This window comes from Papilio machaon, chromosome W, assembly GCF_912999745.1.
Source record: "Papilio machaon chromosome W, ilPapMach1.1, whole genome shotgun sequence".
In the NCBI taxonomy this organism is placed as follows: domain Eukaryota; kingdom Metazoa; phylum Arthropoda; class Insecta; order Lepidoptera; family Papilionidae; genus Papilio; species Papilio machaon.
Window position 1 is genome coordinate 3,717,607 of NC_060015.1, and position 15,628 is coordinate 3,733,234.

Here is a 15,628-nt window from a genome sequence, read left to right on the forward strand (position 1 = left end):
TTTTGAATGCATTTTGTTTGAAATTGTTTTTTTATTTTACTTTTGAGTGCATTTTGTTTGAGATTGTTTTTTTTAAAGTCGGCTATTTTTTTTTCTTAAAATTTTTGTTTTATTTCACAATTTTTAGTGAATTTGAAGTTCAATTACAAATTTCCTTAATACGTATGAGGAAAGAAATAAAGAAAAGGACTTTCCTATTTAATATGTGTGTACTTCAATTCAAAAACTAATTTAGAATGCAGCAGATAACCACTTATCCTTTAAACAGTGAAATAATTATCAAAATCGGTATACAAATTGAAAATTAACGAACTAATACATCGTAGCGTGCCTTTAATTTAGTCCAGCCGCGCGCCGCCGTAGAATTTTTCGAATGCGCGTAGTTTTTAATAATTTAATATCTTCCAAACTATTGATCAGAATTACATAGTTTAAAGGCTAATGTAATCTGCATTTAATACTCTAGCCATCAAACATATTTATTTGGATAAGGATTCATATCGAATATAATATAATAGCGCCGTAAACTTACGACGCTGTTTTTCGTGTGCATTTTAATCGAAGTTTGTTCACAATAACATGGTTTTTGTGAGACATCCATAGATGATAGATATATGCCACCTGAGACTTTTATTTAGCAAATTTAAGGATCTATAATTACTCCATACATCATTTTAATGTAGGTCATATAGTTTGACCTACGTAAGCCCAGAAAGCAAATTTGTGCTATTCATTGTAACGCGATGTGGCATTTTTCGTTTCCGCGTAATTTTATTCTTACGATATCTCCTAAACTATTAGACAGAATGATATAGTTTTAATTGCAAATATAATCTACATTAAATTCTCTTGATAATGAACATGTTTATTTACATAAGGGTTAATACTGAACTTGAATAATAGCGTCGGAAATAGGGCATGAAATTAATTAATGTTTCGTAAAGAAAAAAATGGTTATTGTGAGAAAACTATAAAAGATAGATATATGCTATCGCGGACTTTTATTTAGCACATTTAAAGAGCTACAATTCGCCATACATCATTTTGATGTAGGTCTTATAGTTTAGCCTACGTAAGCGCTGAAAGCAAAAATGTCCCTTATTTTCGCAACAAATTTTGAAGCTATATTCAAAATCTACTAGTCTTCTAGTTATTTAAAAAAAAAAAACAAAAAAATGGGACCCACCTGCAAGCACTTCCTTTCGATTAAAATAATTTTTATCAAAATCGGACCACCAGGGACGGAGATTCGCGGTAACACACAAAAAAAAAAAAAAAAATTCGTCGAATTGATAACCTCCTTCTTTTTGAAGTCGGCTAAAAAATCACCCAAAGAACGCATAACCTATTCCTATCTTATAACAAGGTTAGAGTCCCTAGAGAAGACATGGGCAGAGTTTTTGTCTAATCATGACAAAATAATCCAACAAGTTACTCCGACAAATAAAGGTTACACTTATTTCACCGATGACACCTACTATGTGGTTGAAGAGTCATATCTTATTTACAAAACAGAACTGAAGGAAGGTTTAGAGAAAATTATTACAAGCAGTAAGTGTAGCGAGGCTATGTCTATGTGTACAAGAACCCAAAAAAGCCCCGAAATGATACAAAAAAGGTCGGGTGTAATAGTCGTTTAATTAGGATTAGCCGCAAGCACGTATAAACAATTAAATCAAACACTTGCGTGAATTTATATCGTACAGCGCCATCTAGTGTCTTTAGAACAAAACTGTACGTTAACAACTTTCGCGTTGTTACGCCTGAACATACCGCCCACCATGGACAGAATGTCCATCACAAACAAATACAAATTTGAGTAATATTACAAACTTGGCGGCAGTTGCACAAGCTCCTTGACTGAGAGCACAATAATCAAACCATCAACAGCAACTGTCCGCCCACCATGCTAGGATAAACAAGAAATTACAGAAAGTTTAACTAATCACTAAATGACAAAAAATTATATGGTAAGACAACTATATGGCGTTATTACATAATGTAACGCGAATCAAAATTAAACAAAAAGTAAGAAACACATATAAAATTACTTACAACAATTAAGCAATTATGCTAGTGGAATGTATATACAATTAATTAAATTCTAATATCTAAGAGACAGGTAACACAACTAACTTGGACAATGGTCGCTTTATTATGCTGCCCTTGCATCGCACACTGACAACCCGCGTAAGGTTGTCCAAACCAGCATGCTTTTCAATAATGACGCCAAAAAGCCACTTGGCCGGTGGGAGATCAACTTCACGAAGAAGTACAACATCGCCTATTTTAGGTTCCGCGACCTGGTCCTTCCATTTATAGCGATGCTGCAACTGAGCGAGATATTCGTCAGACCATTTGCGCCAAAATTCTTGCAGCATGCGCTGCGTAAGTTGCCATCTTTTAAGTGAGGTGATATTGAAGTCCTTATAATCTCTATCAGGGACAACCACTAGTGGTCCCCCTACCAAAAAATGACCAGGGGTCAAAGGAAATGGATCGTCCGGGTATGTTGGTAGCTGTGACATAGGTCTTGAATTTAAACAGGCTTCGATCTGCGCCAGTAATGTGGTGATTTCTTCAAACGTTAATGTACTGTTGCTCATTATTCTACGGAGATGGTGTTTGGTGGACTTCACTCCTGCCTCCCACAATCCTCCAAAATTCGGAGAATGTGGAGGGATGAATTGCCACTCTGTACTATTTGTGGCACACCACTCGGCGATTTCACGTGCCATGGCAGACCTTTCTGCGTTGAACAAAATCTTCAACTCCTTCGCGCTACTAACGAAAGTGGTACCGTTGTCGCTCCAGATCTCTGCGACATGTCCTCGCCTGGCTACAAAGCGTTTAAATGCTGCTAAAAAGCCTTGAGTAGTCATGTCGCTAACGACTTCAAGGTGGACGGCCTTTGTAGTCATGCAGACAAACAAGCATATATAGCCCTTTGTGGAGTGATATCCACGACCCTTGGTAGGACGAATATTAATGGGACCAGCATAGTCCACTCCACTACGTAGAAAAGGACGACTAGGGGTAACTCTCGCCTCTGGTAATTGGCCCATCATTTGCTGTCTACACTTTGCGGAATGACGAACACAAACTACGCACTTCCAGACGTGCTGTCGAATAAGACTTTTTGCATTGATGATCCAATATTTGGATCTGAGATAGTTGGCCATCAATTGTGGGCCACCATGCAACGTTTTCTGATGTGCATCGTCTATTAATAAACTTGTTAAATGCGAGCCATGAGGAATCAATATGGGATGCTTCATGTCATTTTCCAGTGCAGCCATCTGCAAACGACCACCGACTCTCAAGATGTCTTCGGAATCAAGAAACGGATTCAACGAGGTAAATCTACTTTTTTTGTTCACCTTGCCATGCTTCTTTAGATTATTCATCTCTTCCTGGAAATAATGCCGTTGACACATTTTAATGCAGGTTTTCAAAGCTTGTCCCAGTTCCTTTGCTTTCAAAGTACCCGTTGATTTTGGAGACAAAAACCTTCTACAGTAAGCTACGACTCTGGTAAGTCGCATTAACGACGAATACTTGGTAAGTATGCTACTCTCTGCTGTGGTGCTTGTAGCGGTGTGACATTTTAACTTTCTCTCTTCGACTGTAGTATCCATAATCTCTTTTTTATATTCGATGTTTTTCTTTTTCAGGAATGTCGGACCCTGCTTCCATATCTGATTATTGGCGCATTCCGATGGTTTTACGCCTCTGGACGCGCAGTCGGCAGGATTCTGCTTCGTCGATACGTGAGACCACTGACTTCCATCCAAGGCAGTAAGCACTTCCGACACTCTATTTGCTATGAAAGTTTTCCAACGACTAGGGTGGCTCCTGAGCCAAGCCAATACTACCGAGGAGTCAGTCCAAGCATGGATGTTTTGCTTGGATATTCCGAGAACTGTGGATACTTCCTTTAACAGCTTGGCGAGCAATACTGCTCCGCAAAGCTCGAGTCTCGGAATTGACACCTGCTTGACGGGTGCCACTTTAGTCTTAGATGTGATAAGGTTGACATGAATGGACCCGTCTCTATCGATAATGCGAGTATACACTACGGCTGCATACGCAACATTGGATGCATCGGCGAAGCCATGCAGCTCCACCACGCAGTCATCACTGGCTGCATAAATCCAACGAGGGAGACGGAAGTGGGCAAGTTGCTTCAATTCTTCTCTATACTCAAGCCAGTCCTTCAACAATGATGAGGGTAGTTCCTGATCCCACTCGATGCCCGACAACCATAGTTTTTGTATCAATACCTTGGCCGTTATTATGGCTGGAGCTATCCATCCGAGTGGGTCAAACAATTTCGCGATATCCGAAATAACTCTGCGTTTAGTTACAGGTGTTTCTAAAGGAGGAAGATTCACGGTGTATTCGAATTCGTCGGACCTCCTATTCCAGGTAAGTCCTAAAATTTTGCTAACGGCGTCTGTTTTAAGTTCCAGGTGTTCTCCGGTTGCTTGTCTGTGGTCTTCCTGTATGTGATCTGACAATTCGGAACTATTGGTGGACCATCGCTGAAGCTCGAAGCCTCCACGACCAAGTAACTCCTTCATTTCGTGATAGATTTGAATACCTTCTCCAACGTTCTGGCATCCTGTCATTAAATCGTCGACATAGAAGTCCTTCAATACACGTTTCGATGCTAGAGGAAAATCAGTTCCCTCATCGTGTGCAATCTGCTGCAAAGATTTCACTGCTAAGTATGGTGCTGATGATGTGCCGAAGGTCACACGGAGTAGACGGAAATGCTGCAACTCGTCTTCTGGATTTTCGCGCCATATGATTCGTTGAAAATCAACATCCGTCTCAGACACCTTGACTTGTCTGTACATCTTAACGATGTCTGCACCGAGGCATATTGGAAACTGACGCCAATTCATCAGGATGTGACGCAACTCTGGTTGGAGAGCTGGACCGACCAAAAGATCCTGATTCAACGACGCTCCATTTGTTCCCGGACACGACGCATCGAAAACAACTCTCACCTTGGTGGTAAGCTTGTCATTTCGCACTACTGCGTGATGTGGTAAATACACCGCATCAGTCGTTTCTTTATCATCGACCTTCTCCATGTGGCCAAGGTCCAAGTATTCATCGATGACCTTGACATATTCTTTCTTCATCTCAGGGTCTCGTAAAAACCGCTTTTCTAAAATAAGAAACCTTTTCTGGGCAATTTGTTTCGAGTCACCATATTTGCATTTTGGATCCGGTTTGCGAAAGGGCAACCTAACCACGTAACGACCAGATTCGTCTCTACGCGTCGTTTCCGTGAACAATCTTTCACACAACTGCTCTTCTTCCGTCAGATATGTTTTCTCAACATCATAATGGTCGGACTAAAACTCCCAGAACTTCCGTAAGAGCTCACTCTCGTTTGAATGAGCTGAGTGCAAGCTAACAATAACGTTGTGACATGTTTCCGATTGGCTGCCTCCTTCTTCAACTTCACCAGAAAGGATCCAACCAAATCTAGTATTCTGTGCAAGAGGGTAGCCCGGCGGACCCCTAATCAACCCTTGCAACAGAATTCGGCTGTAGACTTCGGCACCTAACAGAACATCGATTTTGTTGGGTGTGCTAAACGAAGGGTCAGCTAAAACTTCACAAAATAATGAAGGCAACATCGGGACGACAATCTTCCTATCAGGCAAGAGAGACGTCACCTTGTTCATAACATACGCCTTGACAGAGATGACAAAACTGGGGTCGTGACGGGACTGAATTTTCATGGTAACCATGAACTTACAGGCCAATGACGCTTGGGGGTCACCGCCCAGACCTGAGATTACAGTTTTGATGGGATGTCTTTTTAATCCCAATAACTGGACCGCGGACTCCGTAATGAACGAAGCCTGAGACCCCTGGTCTAACAGGGATCTTAAACAAATCAAAGATCCAGTTCTCGACTCTACATCAATCAAGGCCGTGACCAAGAGTACGCGTGTACTAGCCTTGGCGAAACACGTCATAGCTCGTGTGGACTCACCCGCTGAAGATGAAGCTGCTTCTGACGCAACAACATCGCTACTAATGGACTGACCTGGATTACTATCATCAGTTTTCGGGGTACTTTAGGGTGAAGAAGCGTATGATGTCTTCTTCGACAAAGATGACACCTTGTAGATTGCCGGCAGGTATACATGGAGTGGCCTGCGCTCAAACAATTAAAACACAGCCTACTGGTTTGGGCAAACTTACGTCGATTCTCTACATCTTCCTGGGCAAACTTTTTACAATTACATAACTTGTGTCCTTTATCAGTACAAAAAACACAACTGATATTATGAGTGGTGGTTACATGTAATGCCGTAGCATTTTTTGGCTTAGTGTTACCTTGCTTATTTACATTATTTGAACCTAGGCATTCTAATGCCCTAAACCTATTTTCTAAGAAAGTTTTAAATTGACTCAGTTCTGGTAATTTATTTGAACAATCGTTAATTACATTTTCCCACAATTTCCGTGACTCTGGATCAAGTTTTTGGCTGACAATATAAATAACAAGTATGTCCCATGAACCAACGTCAACCCCTAAGTTTTCAAGTGCATGTAAACATTCGTTCGTTGTGTCAAGTAATTCTTTAACGGCACTTGAAGACTCCACGGTGATGTTCCTTTGGTTCATGAATCTTTTTAAAATACAATTGGCCAAAAACTTTTTATTGTTATATCTATTCTCCAATTGGGCCCAACAGGTAGTATAATTATCGGCCGTGATGGGTATATGTCGTAACAATTGCTCAGCTTCTCCTTGCAAATGGCTCTTAAGATAATGGAGTCGTTGTACATCGTCTAAACTTGGGTTATTGTGAACGAGAGACACAAACAGGTCTCTAAAACTAGTCCACTCCACATACTTGCCGGAAAAAGTTGGGATGTCTATCTTCGGTAGGCGTACACAGGGACCTTTGGATTCGCTATTTGAAGATTGCGTTATCGGCGCAGTCGCCCGCAATTTCACCAAGGCTCCTTTTAATTTCGATTTTAATTCAATATAAATCTCCTCAACTTCATCGAAGCGATCTGATTTATAATAATCAGAGGATTCAAACTCTGTGCCTTCCGATTCAAAAATCATCCTCTGATGACCCTCCTTAAACGATGTCCAACACTCCTCCAAATTATCCAAACGCGTTTCGACATTTGACAATGTTATCTTATCCTTTGACTGTTTGCCAACATTTATCTTGTTTTTAATTATTCTGTTTTTAATATCCTCCTGATACTTGAGCAAACGATCCATATTTAAAATGATAAATAAGAAGGATACTTTAACACAAGACACTGATACTAAAAAACAAACAATAAAATAAAACGATCAAATCAAGTAATAAGATACAAGGTAAGTAGAAAACACTAGTCCAAAGTTGAATGCAAAAGTTTTACAAGTTTATTACTTATTCGAAATACTACAAGTGTAAGGGATTCGATATTAAATTTTACTAAGTCCAAATTACAAAAATTTTCTATGTCCCTTATTCTGTAAAATAATCTAAGTCCGGTATTCAGTGAAATTTTTCTAAGTCTTTAAGATATAACAATTCGCTATAAAATCGGGCATGGATTCCCCGTCTGAACACTTTTTCTTAAATTATTCTAAGTCCTAATCTACACTTGTAATATTTTTGCATGCATTAACTATTCTTATCTAAATAAACTAAGTAAAGTTCTTCTAAGCAATAAGGTTCAAATTGTTCACTTCTCAATTAAAATATATAAAGTACTTACAGTTTGCCTCGTAACACACACACTCACACTATGACACTTCACTGATGTCCCGTCGCAGGTAAAGGCGGATGAGGAGGTGCTCCCCCCGCTGCTAGAGTTGAACTGCTTTGGTGGTGTTAGTGCGGTCTCTCCGCACTAACTGCTGCCCGGACTGTGACACTCACTGACGTCTTCTTCAGAACACACACGAATCAAATCCGTGCCAGCTATGTTTTATGTGGCAATATCGACGTGACCACTTGTTCAAGTAAGCACCCAAGGTGCGTGGAACTGTACATGTATACTGCCAACGTCCAAGATGCCAATATCCGGCAATCGTAAGGACCATGTACAAGAACCCAAAAAAGCCCCGAAATGATACAAAAAAGGTCGGGTGTAATAGTCGTTTAATTAGGATTAGCCGCAAGCACGTATAAACAATTAAATCAAACACTTGCGTGAATTTATATCGTACAGCGCCATCTAGTGTCTTTAGAACAAAACTGTACGTTAACAACTTTCGCGTTGTTACGCCTGAACACTATGCAACAAACAAAACCTACTCATGAGGGTGTTAAATTGCCAAAAATTTCTATTCCCAAGTTCTCAGGCAATTATGCTGAATGGCCAACATTTAAAGATTTGTTTTCTTCTCTTATACATAAGAATCAAAGTTTAGATAATGTACAGAGAATGCACTTCCTGAAAGGATTATTGTTAGGTGAGGCGGAACAACTTGTTCGACACATACCTGTAACTTCAACCAGTTATGAAGAATGTTGGTCTGTGTTATGAAGGCTAGGTATGATAATAAGAGGTTTCTGTCAAACTGTTTGTTACGACGTTTATTGAATCAAGGAAATGTATCAGAAAGCGCTATTTCTATAAAAGGACTTTTAGATACTACTATGGAATGTTTAAACGGTCTAAAAAATCTTGGAATTGACATTAGTACATGGGATATTTTGATTATCTTTATAATGAGTGCGAAATTAGATCCTGAATCTCGTAAGCAATGGGAAACACAAATAAGTTCAAAGGAGGAACTTCCCATGCTGTCGCAATTCAAAGATTTTCTAGAAGCCCGTTTCAAAGCGCTTGAATTTTTGAATGTAAGGCTAGCCAACCCTAAGCAATCTGTTAATTTGAATAAGCCAAGGGTACATCATGTCGTGAATCCCGACGCAAATAGTAACGTAAATTGTGCATTTTGTAAAGGTAATCATAAAATTGCTAATTGTAAACAATTTGCAAAGGAGAACCATAACACGCGTCAAAATTTCATTCAAACGTCAGGATTATGTTTCAATTGTTTTGGTCCCAACCATCCAGTTAAATTTTGTCATCAAACCTCTTCCTGTCGCATATGCCACCGAAAACATCATTCTTTATTGCATCCTAAAGTTGTCTCAAGCCCAACTGTTAGCACTGACAATGCAACAGTCAATGATGTTAAGTCAGCAGTGTCTTCTGTTCAGGCATCATTATCAGAATGTCAAGATCAATCAACTCAAAGTTTAGCTTCCCATTTTTCTAAAGCAGAGCATTCAGTCATGACTCAAGTTTTGTTGGCTACTGCTCTTATCAAGGCACAGACAAGACAAGGCTCAACACAACTGCTAAGAGTGTTATTGGATCAAGGATCCCAGGCATCATTCATAACACATTCAGCAGTTCAACTTCTTGGTCTTAAAAGAACGCCCACTCGATCGGTGATTTCAGGTATTGGTGGTGAGAGAGGCGTGTTAGCCTCAGAGCATACAGTCAATGTGACTATTCACTCCCATCTAGATTCGGATTTCAGCCTTCAAATCAACGCTTATGTTTTAAGCAACATAACGTCTTTATTGCCATCAGTGAAGGTAGTACCGTGGAAATGGCCTGAGTTAGAAGCCATTTCTTTAGCAGATCCAGAGTTCCACACGCCAAACAGGATAGATATCCTGCTTGGTGCCGACGCCTACGCTCAGGTGTTGGGAGAAGGCCTGGTAAAGGGTCCACCCGGTGGACCAATAGCTCAAAATACAGCACTAGGCTGGATTTTATCAGACAAGATTTCATCAACTGGTGACAGCATCAGTTGCCATCACGCAGTTATTAGTTACCCAGACCAGGCAGACGAAAACGCACTACTGAAACAATTTTGGGAAATTGAATCAGTAATTCCTGGTACACAGAAAATCCTTTCTGAAGAAGAACTGCGTTGTGAAGAGTTTTATTCCCAAACGACTCGTCGAGATGAAGATGGTCGTTACGTTGTGAAGCTTCCATTCCGTGATGATGATCCAAAATGCCAGTATGAAAATACTAAGGCGCTGGCACTCAAGAGGTTTCTGCATCTGGAACAAAAATTCCAAAGAAATCCTGAAATAGCAAAGAGATATTCTGAGGTATTTCATGAATACAAAGAGCTTGGTCATGTAGAGCACGTACCTGAAGATGATCGCGAGGTCAAAACTGCAGTTTACTTACCTCACCACGCTGTAATACGAGAAGACAAATCTACTACCAAGGTCAGAATCGTTTTTGATGCTTCGATGAAGGGTGCAAATGGGTCATCTCTGAATACCGATTTGATGGTAGGTCCCACTCTGCAACCGCCGCTTCGACACATCCTCATGAAGTGGAGGATGCATCCCATTAGTCTTTGCTGCGACATTGTGAAGATGTATCGGCAGGTGAAGATCGCTCCTGAAGATGCAGATTTCCAGAGAATAGTATGGCGTGATAGTCCCTCGTCTGAAATGGAAGAATACAAGTTAGTGACAGTGACGTTTGGTACTGCTTCAGCACCTTACCTTGCTGTGAAAACACTCCAGCAGATTGCAGTTGATGAAGGAGCACGTAGTCCCGAAGTAGCTGAAAAAATTAAGAAGGATTATTACGTAGATGACTTAATGAGTGGCTGTCAGACAGTAGAAGAAGGAGTAAAGATATACAAGGATATGACAGAGATACTTGCGAAGGGCGGCTTTCAGTTGCAGAAATGGGTGAGTAGCTGTAAGGAGTTAGAAGAGGAGATTTCTAGGAAAGGAAGTGAATGCGGTACGAACAACGAAGAGGAAAGGAGCATTGATGGAGGCATTAAGGATATAAGTATCGATAAAGTAATGAAAATACTTGGTATTACCTGGGATCGTAGAAGTGACGAATTCAAGTATGCAGTCAATCTTCCAACCAGTCAAGGACAAATCACCAAACGAAAGGTTATTTCGGACATTTGTCGCCTGTTTGACCCTCTGGGTTGGGCAGCACCTTGTGTTGTCACTTCAAAAATATTTATTCAAAAACTGTGGCTCTCCGGATTAAATTGGGATGATGAACTCACACCAGAACTACTGATAGAGTGGGAAACTTACCGTACAAACTTACTTGAAATAAGTAAGTTTTGTGTCCCCAGATGGGTGCAAATTTCTTCTGAAGATGTAGTTTTGGAGCTACATGGATTTTGCGACGCGTCATTAGTAGCCTACTCAGCCGTTGTGTATCTTCGAGTTGTTGATAAACATAACACCATTAAAATTAGTCTCATCACGTCACGCACGAAGGTAGCCCCGGTAAAACAGCAGTCTATCCCGAGACTAGAGCTGATGGGTGCAGTGTTGCTTTCAGAGTTAATGTTAGAGGTGGCAGAAGTCATGAACATTCAGAAGTCTAACGTACATTTGTAGACGGACTCGAGTGTGGTGTTAGCGTGGCTTAGCAGCCATCCCAGCCGGTGGACTACATTTGTTGGAAATAGAGTATCAACTATTTTATCTAATTTTGAAAACAATTACTGGGCACATGTACAGTCTGCAGAAAATCCTGCAGACCTAGCGTCTAGAGGAATAACTCCTCAAGAGTTATCTGAAAGTGTGTTGTGGGCTCAAGGTCCATCTTGGTTGCTGAATGACAAGATTGAATATAAAAGGCCAAGGTCGATTGCTACAAATTTGGAGAAAAGATCTGTAAAGACTCATCTTGTCACAGAAAATACTCAAGACATCACAGTATGGACGAAATTTTCGAAGTTGAAAAAATTATTGAGAGTTATAGCATATTGCAGGAGAGTATTGAAATGGAAAGGTATAGATAAACAGAATAACAAGAAAAGATATGAGTTGTGTCTTCAGAATGAAGAAATAGAAGAAGCAAGAAAGGTTTGTATACGACATGTACAGAATCAACAATTTAAAGAAGAAATCATTGATTTAAAAAGAATTGGAAGAGTTAAGGAAAAAAGCAAACTCAAATGTCTGTGTCCATTCATAGACAAGGATGGAATTTTGCGCGTCAGTGGTCGCATAGAAAACGCTCAGGTAGAAATGAGTGCCAAACACCCAATTATTCTGCCTCGTACTCATCATTTTACTAATCTTGTGATTGATGAAGCTCACCAGAAGACCCTACACGGCGGTCCAACTTTAATGTTGTGCCATTTGCGCTCTCAGTTTTGGATTATTTCAGCCAAATCGTTAGTAAAGGCTTGGGTTCGCAATTGCGTAAAATGTAAGAGATATGCTGTATCTAATCAAAATCAACTAATGGGTCAATTGCCGCCTTGTAGAATCACACCAGCGAGACCATTTAAGCACTGTGGAGTCGATTTTGCTGGCCCAATAAACATCAGAGTGTCCAAGGGAAGAGGACATCACTCATACAAGGGATACATTTGTGTCTTTGTATGTATGGTCACCAAGGCAATTCACTTGGAGGCCATCAGCGATTTGATTGCCCAAGGTTTTATTGCTGGTTTCAAGCGTTTTGTGGCTAGGAGAGGTTTGGTGAGTGACATGTGGAGTGACAATGGAACCAATTTTGTTGGGGCTGCCAAGGAACTCCAACACTTGGTTGAAGCAGAGAAGTCTTCCGTGGCAGTCGAGATCAGGCAATGGTTAGGAAACAACGGAACTTCCTGGCATTTTATACCCCCTCATGCACCAAACTTCGGGGGCTTGTGGGAGGCCGGTGTTAAGGCAACAAAGGGCCATTTGAAACGTGTCTATGGAGATTCGACACTAACATTCGAGGAAATTTCAACAGTCCTAGCGCAAATTGAGGCTTGTTTAAACTCTAGACCGTTGTCGATGCTGTCTGACGATCCTAAAGACCCAACGCCACAAACTCCTGGACATTTTTTGATCGGAGAACCTCTCTTGACGGTTCCCGATCGCAGTTATGAAGACGCGAAGATCAGTAGCTTAAGACGATGGCAGGTTACTCAACGAATGATCCAGCAGTTTTGGAAACGTTGGTCGTCTGAATATTTGACACATTTGTCACAAAGGTACAAGTGGACCAAACATACACCTGAACCTAAAATTGGTGACATTGTTTTAGTCAAGGAGAACGGTTTACCTCCTGCTCGATGGTTGTTGGGACGAGTTGTTACCAAATATCCTGGTGATGACCAAATTACACGTGTAGTGGCTCTCAAATGCAATGGTTCTATCATTAAGCGGCCTACATCAAATTTGATAGTGTTACCTGTTGCACAATAAGCTTTGCGATTATTTATGTTTGTTTGATTATTTAGTTTCTTTTTATTTGTGTATTTTTCAATATTGTTGTTTTGTTAAGTATAGTTTGCATTTGTTTAGTACAATAATTTGTAGTTAAGTATTACCTCACGGTGGGCGGTAGTTGTGTAAAGGACATAGCGGGAGTATGTCCTTGGTGGGCGGTATATTCAATGAGTTTATTAATTTTTAATCTATTTTTTACAAATGTCAAACCGCCTACTGTCAACTGACAACTGTAAAAATTGTTATTATATACTATCAAGTTACAATAAAAAAGGGAAGCTAAATTTTGTTTCTATTCCCAAGTTCTAAGAGAATCAGTTTTTACAGGGAATGCTTGTGAAAATTATTGCATTTGCATATTGATTACTAAATTGTAATCATGTCAGAATTGAGCAAGCACTGATGCAGTTAATATGAAAATGTTGTTTTGCAATGCTTTAATCCCATAGAGATTTTATTTTTCTTTTTCAAAAGTTAACAACTAGTGATTTTACATCTCAGCTAATATTTAACTAGGAACGTAATATAAAATTGACAAAATCCAACTCATGTTAAATCCCATCCGTAAGGTCCACTAACAACTTAGATTTACTCCTCAACTATAAAGCATGCGACTAATTTTCGATTAGCTTATAATTAAAGAAAATGCATAAAGAATGTTCAAATAATATGAATGCTCGAGCAACTTCCGAAGCCAGTGGACCCACCAAAACAATCCTATGTTCTTTAGTATACATTTCCTTAGTAGCACCGCCATTTATGTTATTTCACGCCGTACTCACTTAACTACCCGTCGATAAGTTACACACGATTTGGTCGCAATCCGAACTCGTCACAGAACTGTGTTCTGCTTCTGTTCACACCCATTCGTAATTAAATTGTTAAAATTCAACTGAGCATTGAATAAATCCGAGAGAGGTTTTCGCTCCCTCGGTCTGCTGCCTTCGGTATGTCCGGTCCATGCGCTTGACACAATGCGGACGCGCAAATCAACGGACGATGCGAATTGCCACTTACAATAACACAGTAATATTATGAAACGAAGTCTTTGGAAGTCTATGTAGTCACTAAATAACATCACTTACTTATCAGCACTTAGTCAATTGAAACAGTCGGCTGGGCCGAGGAGATCGTGTGCGTGGAGAGATGTGTGGAGTCGCTCCGGCGTGGCGGTGCGGGCGGAGGTCGCTTCTTGACCGGCTTCGGCTCCTCGCGCGGCAGCGCCTCCCGGTCGTACATGTTCTCGTAGAAGGGCTCCTCGATGGATCCGTAATGCTCCTGTACCCACATCGAGACGCTGGTCTCCTTGTAGTCTTCAGATAACGGATACTCTCTGAAGCCCAGAACTTCGTGGGGAGTGGTCGCCGGTTCCAGTTTACACTTTTGTGCGACTTGCCACTTCTTCCTCATCACTCGCTGGAGATCTTTGAGAAACTCTTTGGGAGGTTTGCTGTTAGAATCTGTAAGTTTCTTTGGAGATGAGAGTCGCGTGCTTTCGTTGCGTTTCGGCGGCAGAGGCTTTCTAGGAGAAGATGGCGAGGGTTCTTTGAGATTGAAAGAGATCTTTTTGGTTTTCTTCCCGTCGGAGCACGTCGGCAGATCATCGGCGAAGTTAACTTTCTTCACGGAGCCAGTGCGCTCCTTGCCAGGCTCGCCGAGTTTCTTCTGTATGGAAGGGCTGCTGAGCTTCTTTGACTGCAGCTCTACGAGGCAGGCGCCATAGGCGGCAGTCTGGCCGTATATGCTCTTATCCGAATGCAAGGACGATGTTTTCGAAGCTTCCGAATGTACACTATCGAGAGAGGGTTGACGTGGAAAAGATCTGGTTTGGTCGGGGTTCCTGGACAGGCGAGACTGGCCGGCTCTCGCCGCCTGTTCAATTTGCTGCGCTGTGAGCTGGCTTACGATGTCGTGGACTCTGCCGATGTTCGCTTCCATCGCGTGTTCCGGTGGCGGCGGCGGCAGACTTAGCTGGGATCCGCAAATATCTTCGATAGGATCGAGCGGAGGGGGCGGCGGCGGCAGGGAGTCGAGACTGAGGGTCGAGCTAAACATCCCATCCGGCACATCTTCCGGCGGCGGTGGGGGGAGGTCGTCCACATTCGTCATCGGAGGTCTTATAACTTTATCGTATATCGGAGCGTAGCCGTAGAGCGAGGACGAGGTGTCTGCACTAGAGCGATACATATCCCTGGGGATAGTCTCGTAGTGACCGTAAGTGGGAGAGGGTGGGCGCAGGGGCGCGGCAGCGGGTACTGGCGGACGTAAGACAGTTGTGCCGTATACCGCACTCTCGCTTGACTCTGTTGAATACACAAATTAGGTTTTTGTTGTTGTTCTGTTGAATACACAATTTTTGTGCTGCAAAAACACGACATAAG

The 15,628-nt window shown here is 41.3% G+C and overlaps 3 protein-coding genes across 3 annotated transcripts in view; 1 reads left to right on the forward strand and 2 right to left on the reverse strand.

Moving 5' to 3' along the window:
* Positions 1 to 2,111: 2,111 nt before the first annotated feature.
* On the reverse strand, positions 2,112 to 5,153 carry LOC123722922. The gene has a single exon (XM_045685481.1). The coding sequence runs from the start codon at positions 5,151 to 5,153 to the stop codon at positions 2,112 to 2,114; it is 3,042 nt and encodes a 1,013-aa protein (XP_045541437.1).
* Positions 5,154 to 9,293: 4,140 nt separating this feature from the next.
* Positions 9,294 to 13,223, forward strand: LOC123722924. Its single transcript, XM_045685482.1, has 2 exons — positions 9,294 to 10,946; positions 11,412 to 13,223. The coding sequence occupies exons 1-2, from the start codon at positions 9,294 to 9,296 to the stop codon at positions 13,221 to 13,223; spliced, it is 3,465 nt and encodes a 1,154-aa protein (XP_045541438.1).
* A 1,097-nt stretch (positions 13,224 to 14,320) lies between these two features.
* Positions 14,321 to 15,628, reverse strand: part of LOC123722925 (amyloid beta A4 precursor protein-binding family B member 1-interacting protein-like) — a 29,280-nt gene continuing 27,972 nt past the window's right edge. The window contains 1 exon segment of the mRNA XM_045685483.1: positions 14,321 to 15,550. Within this exon segment, the coding sequence (XP_045541439.1) occupies positions 14,343 to 15,550 (1,208 nt within the window). The 3' untranslated portion in view covers positions 14,321 to 14,342.

Excerpts from the sequence above, each read along its gene's own strand:
- LOC123722924 (XM_045685482.1), top strand. The coding sequence starts at position 9,294 with ATGACTCAAGTTTTGTTGGCTACTGCTCTTATCAAGGCACAGACAAGA. Across the intron at positions 10,947-11,411 it reads GACAAATCACCAAACGAAAG|ACGGACTCGAGTGTGGTGTT; the intron begins GTTATTTCGGAC and ends GTACATTTGTAG.
- LOC123722922 (XM_045685481.1), bottom strand. The coding sequence starts at position 5,153 with ATGAAGAAAGAATATGTCAAGGTCATCGATGAATACTTGGACCTTGGC.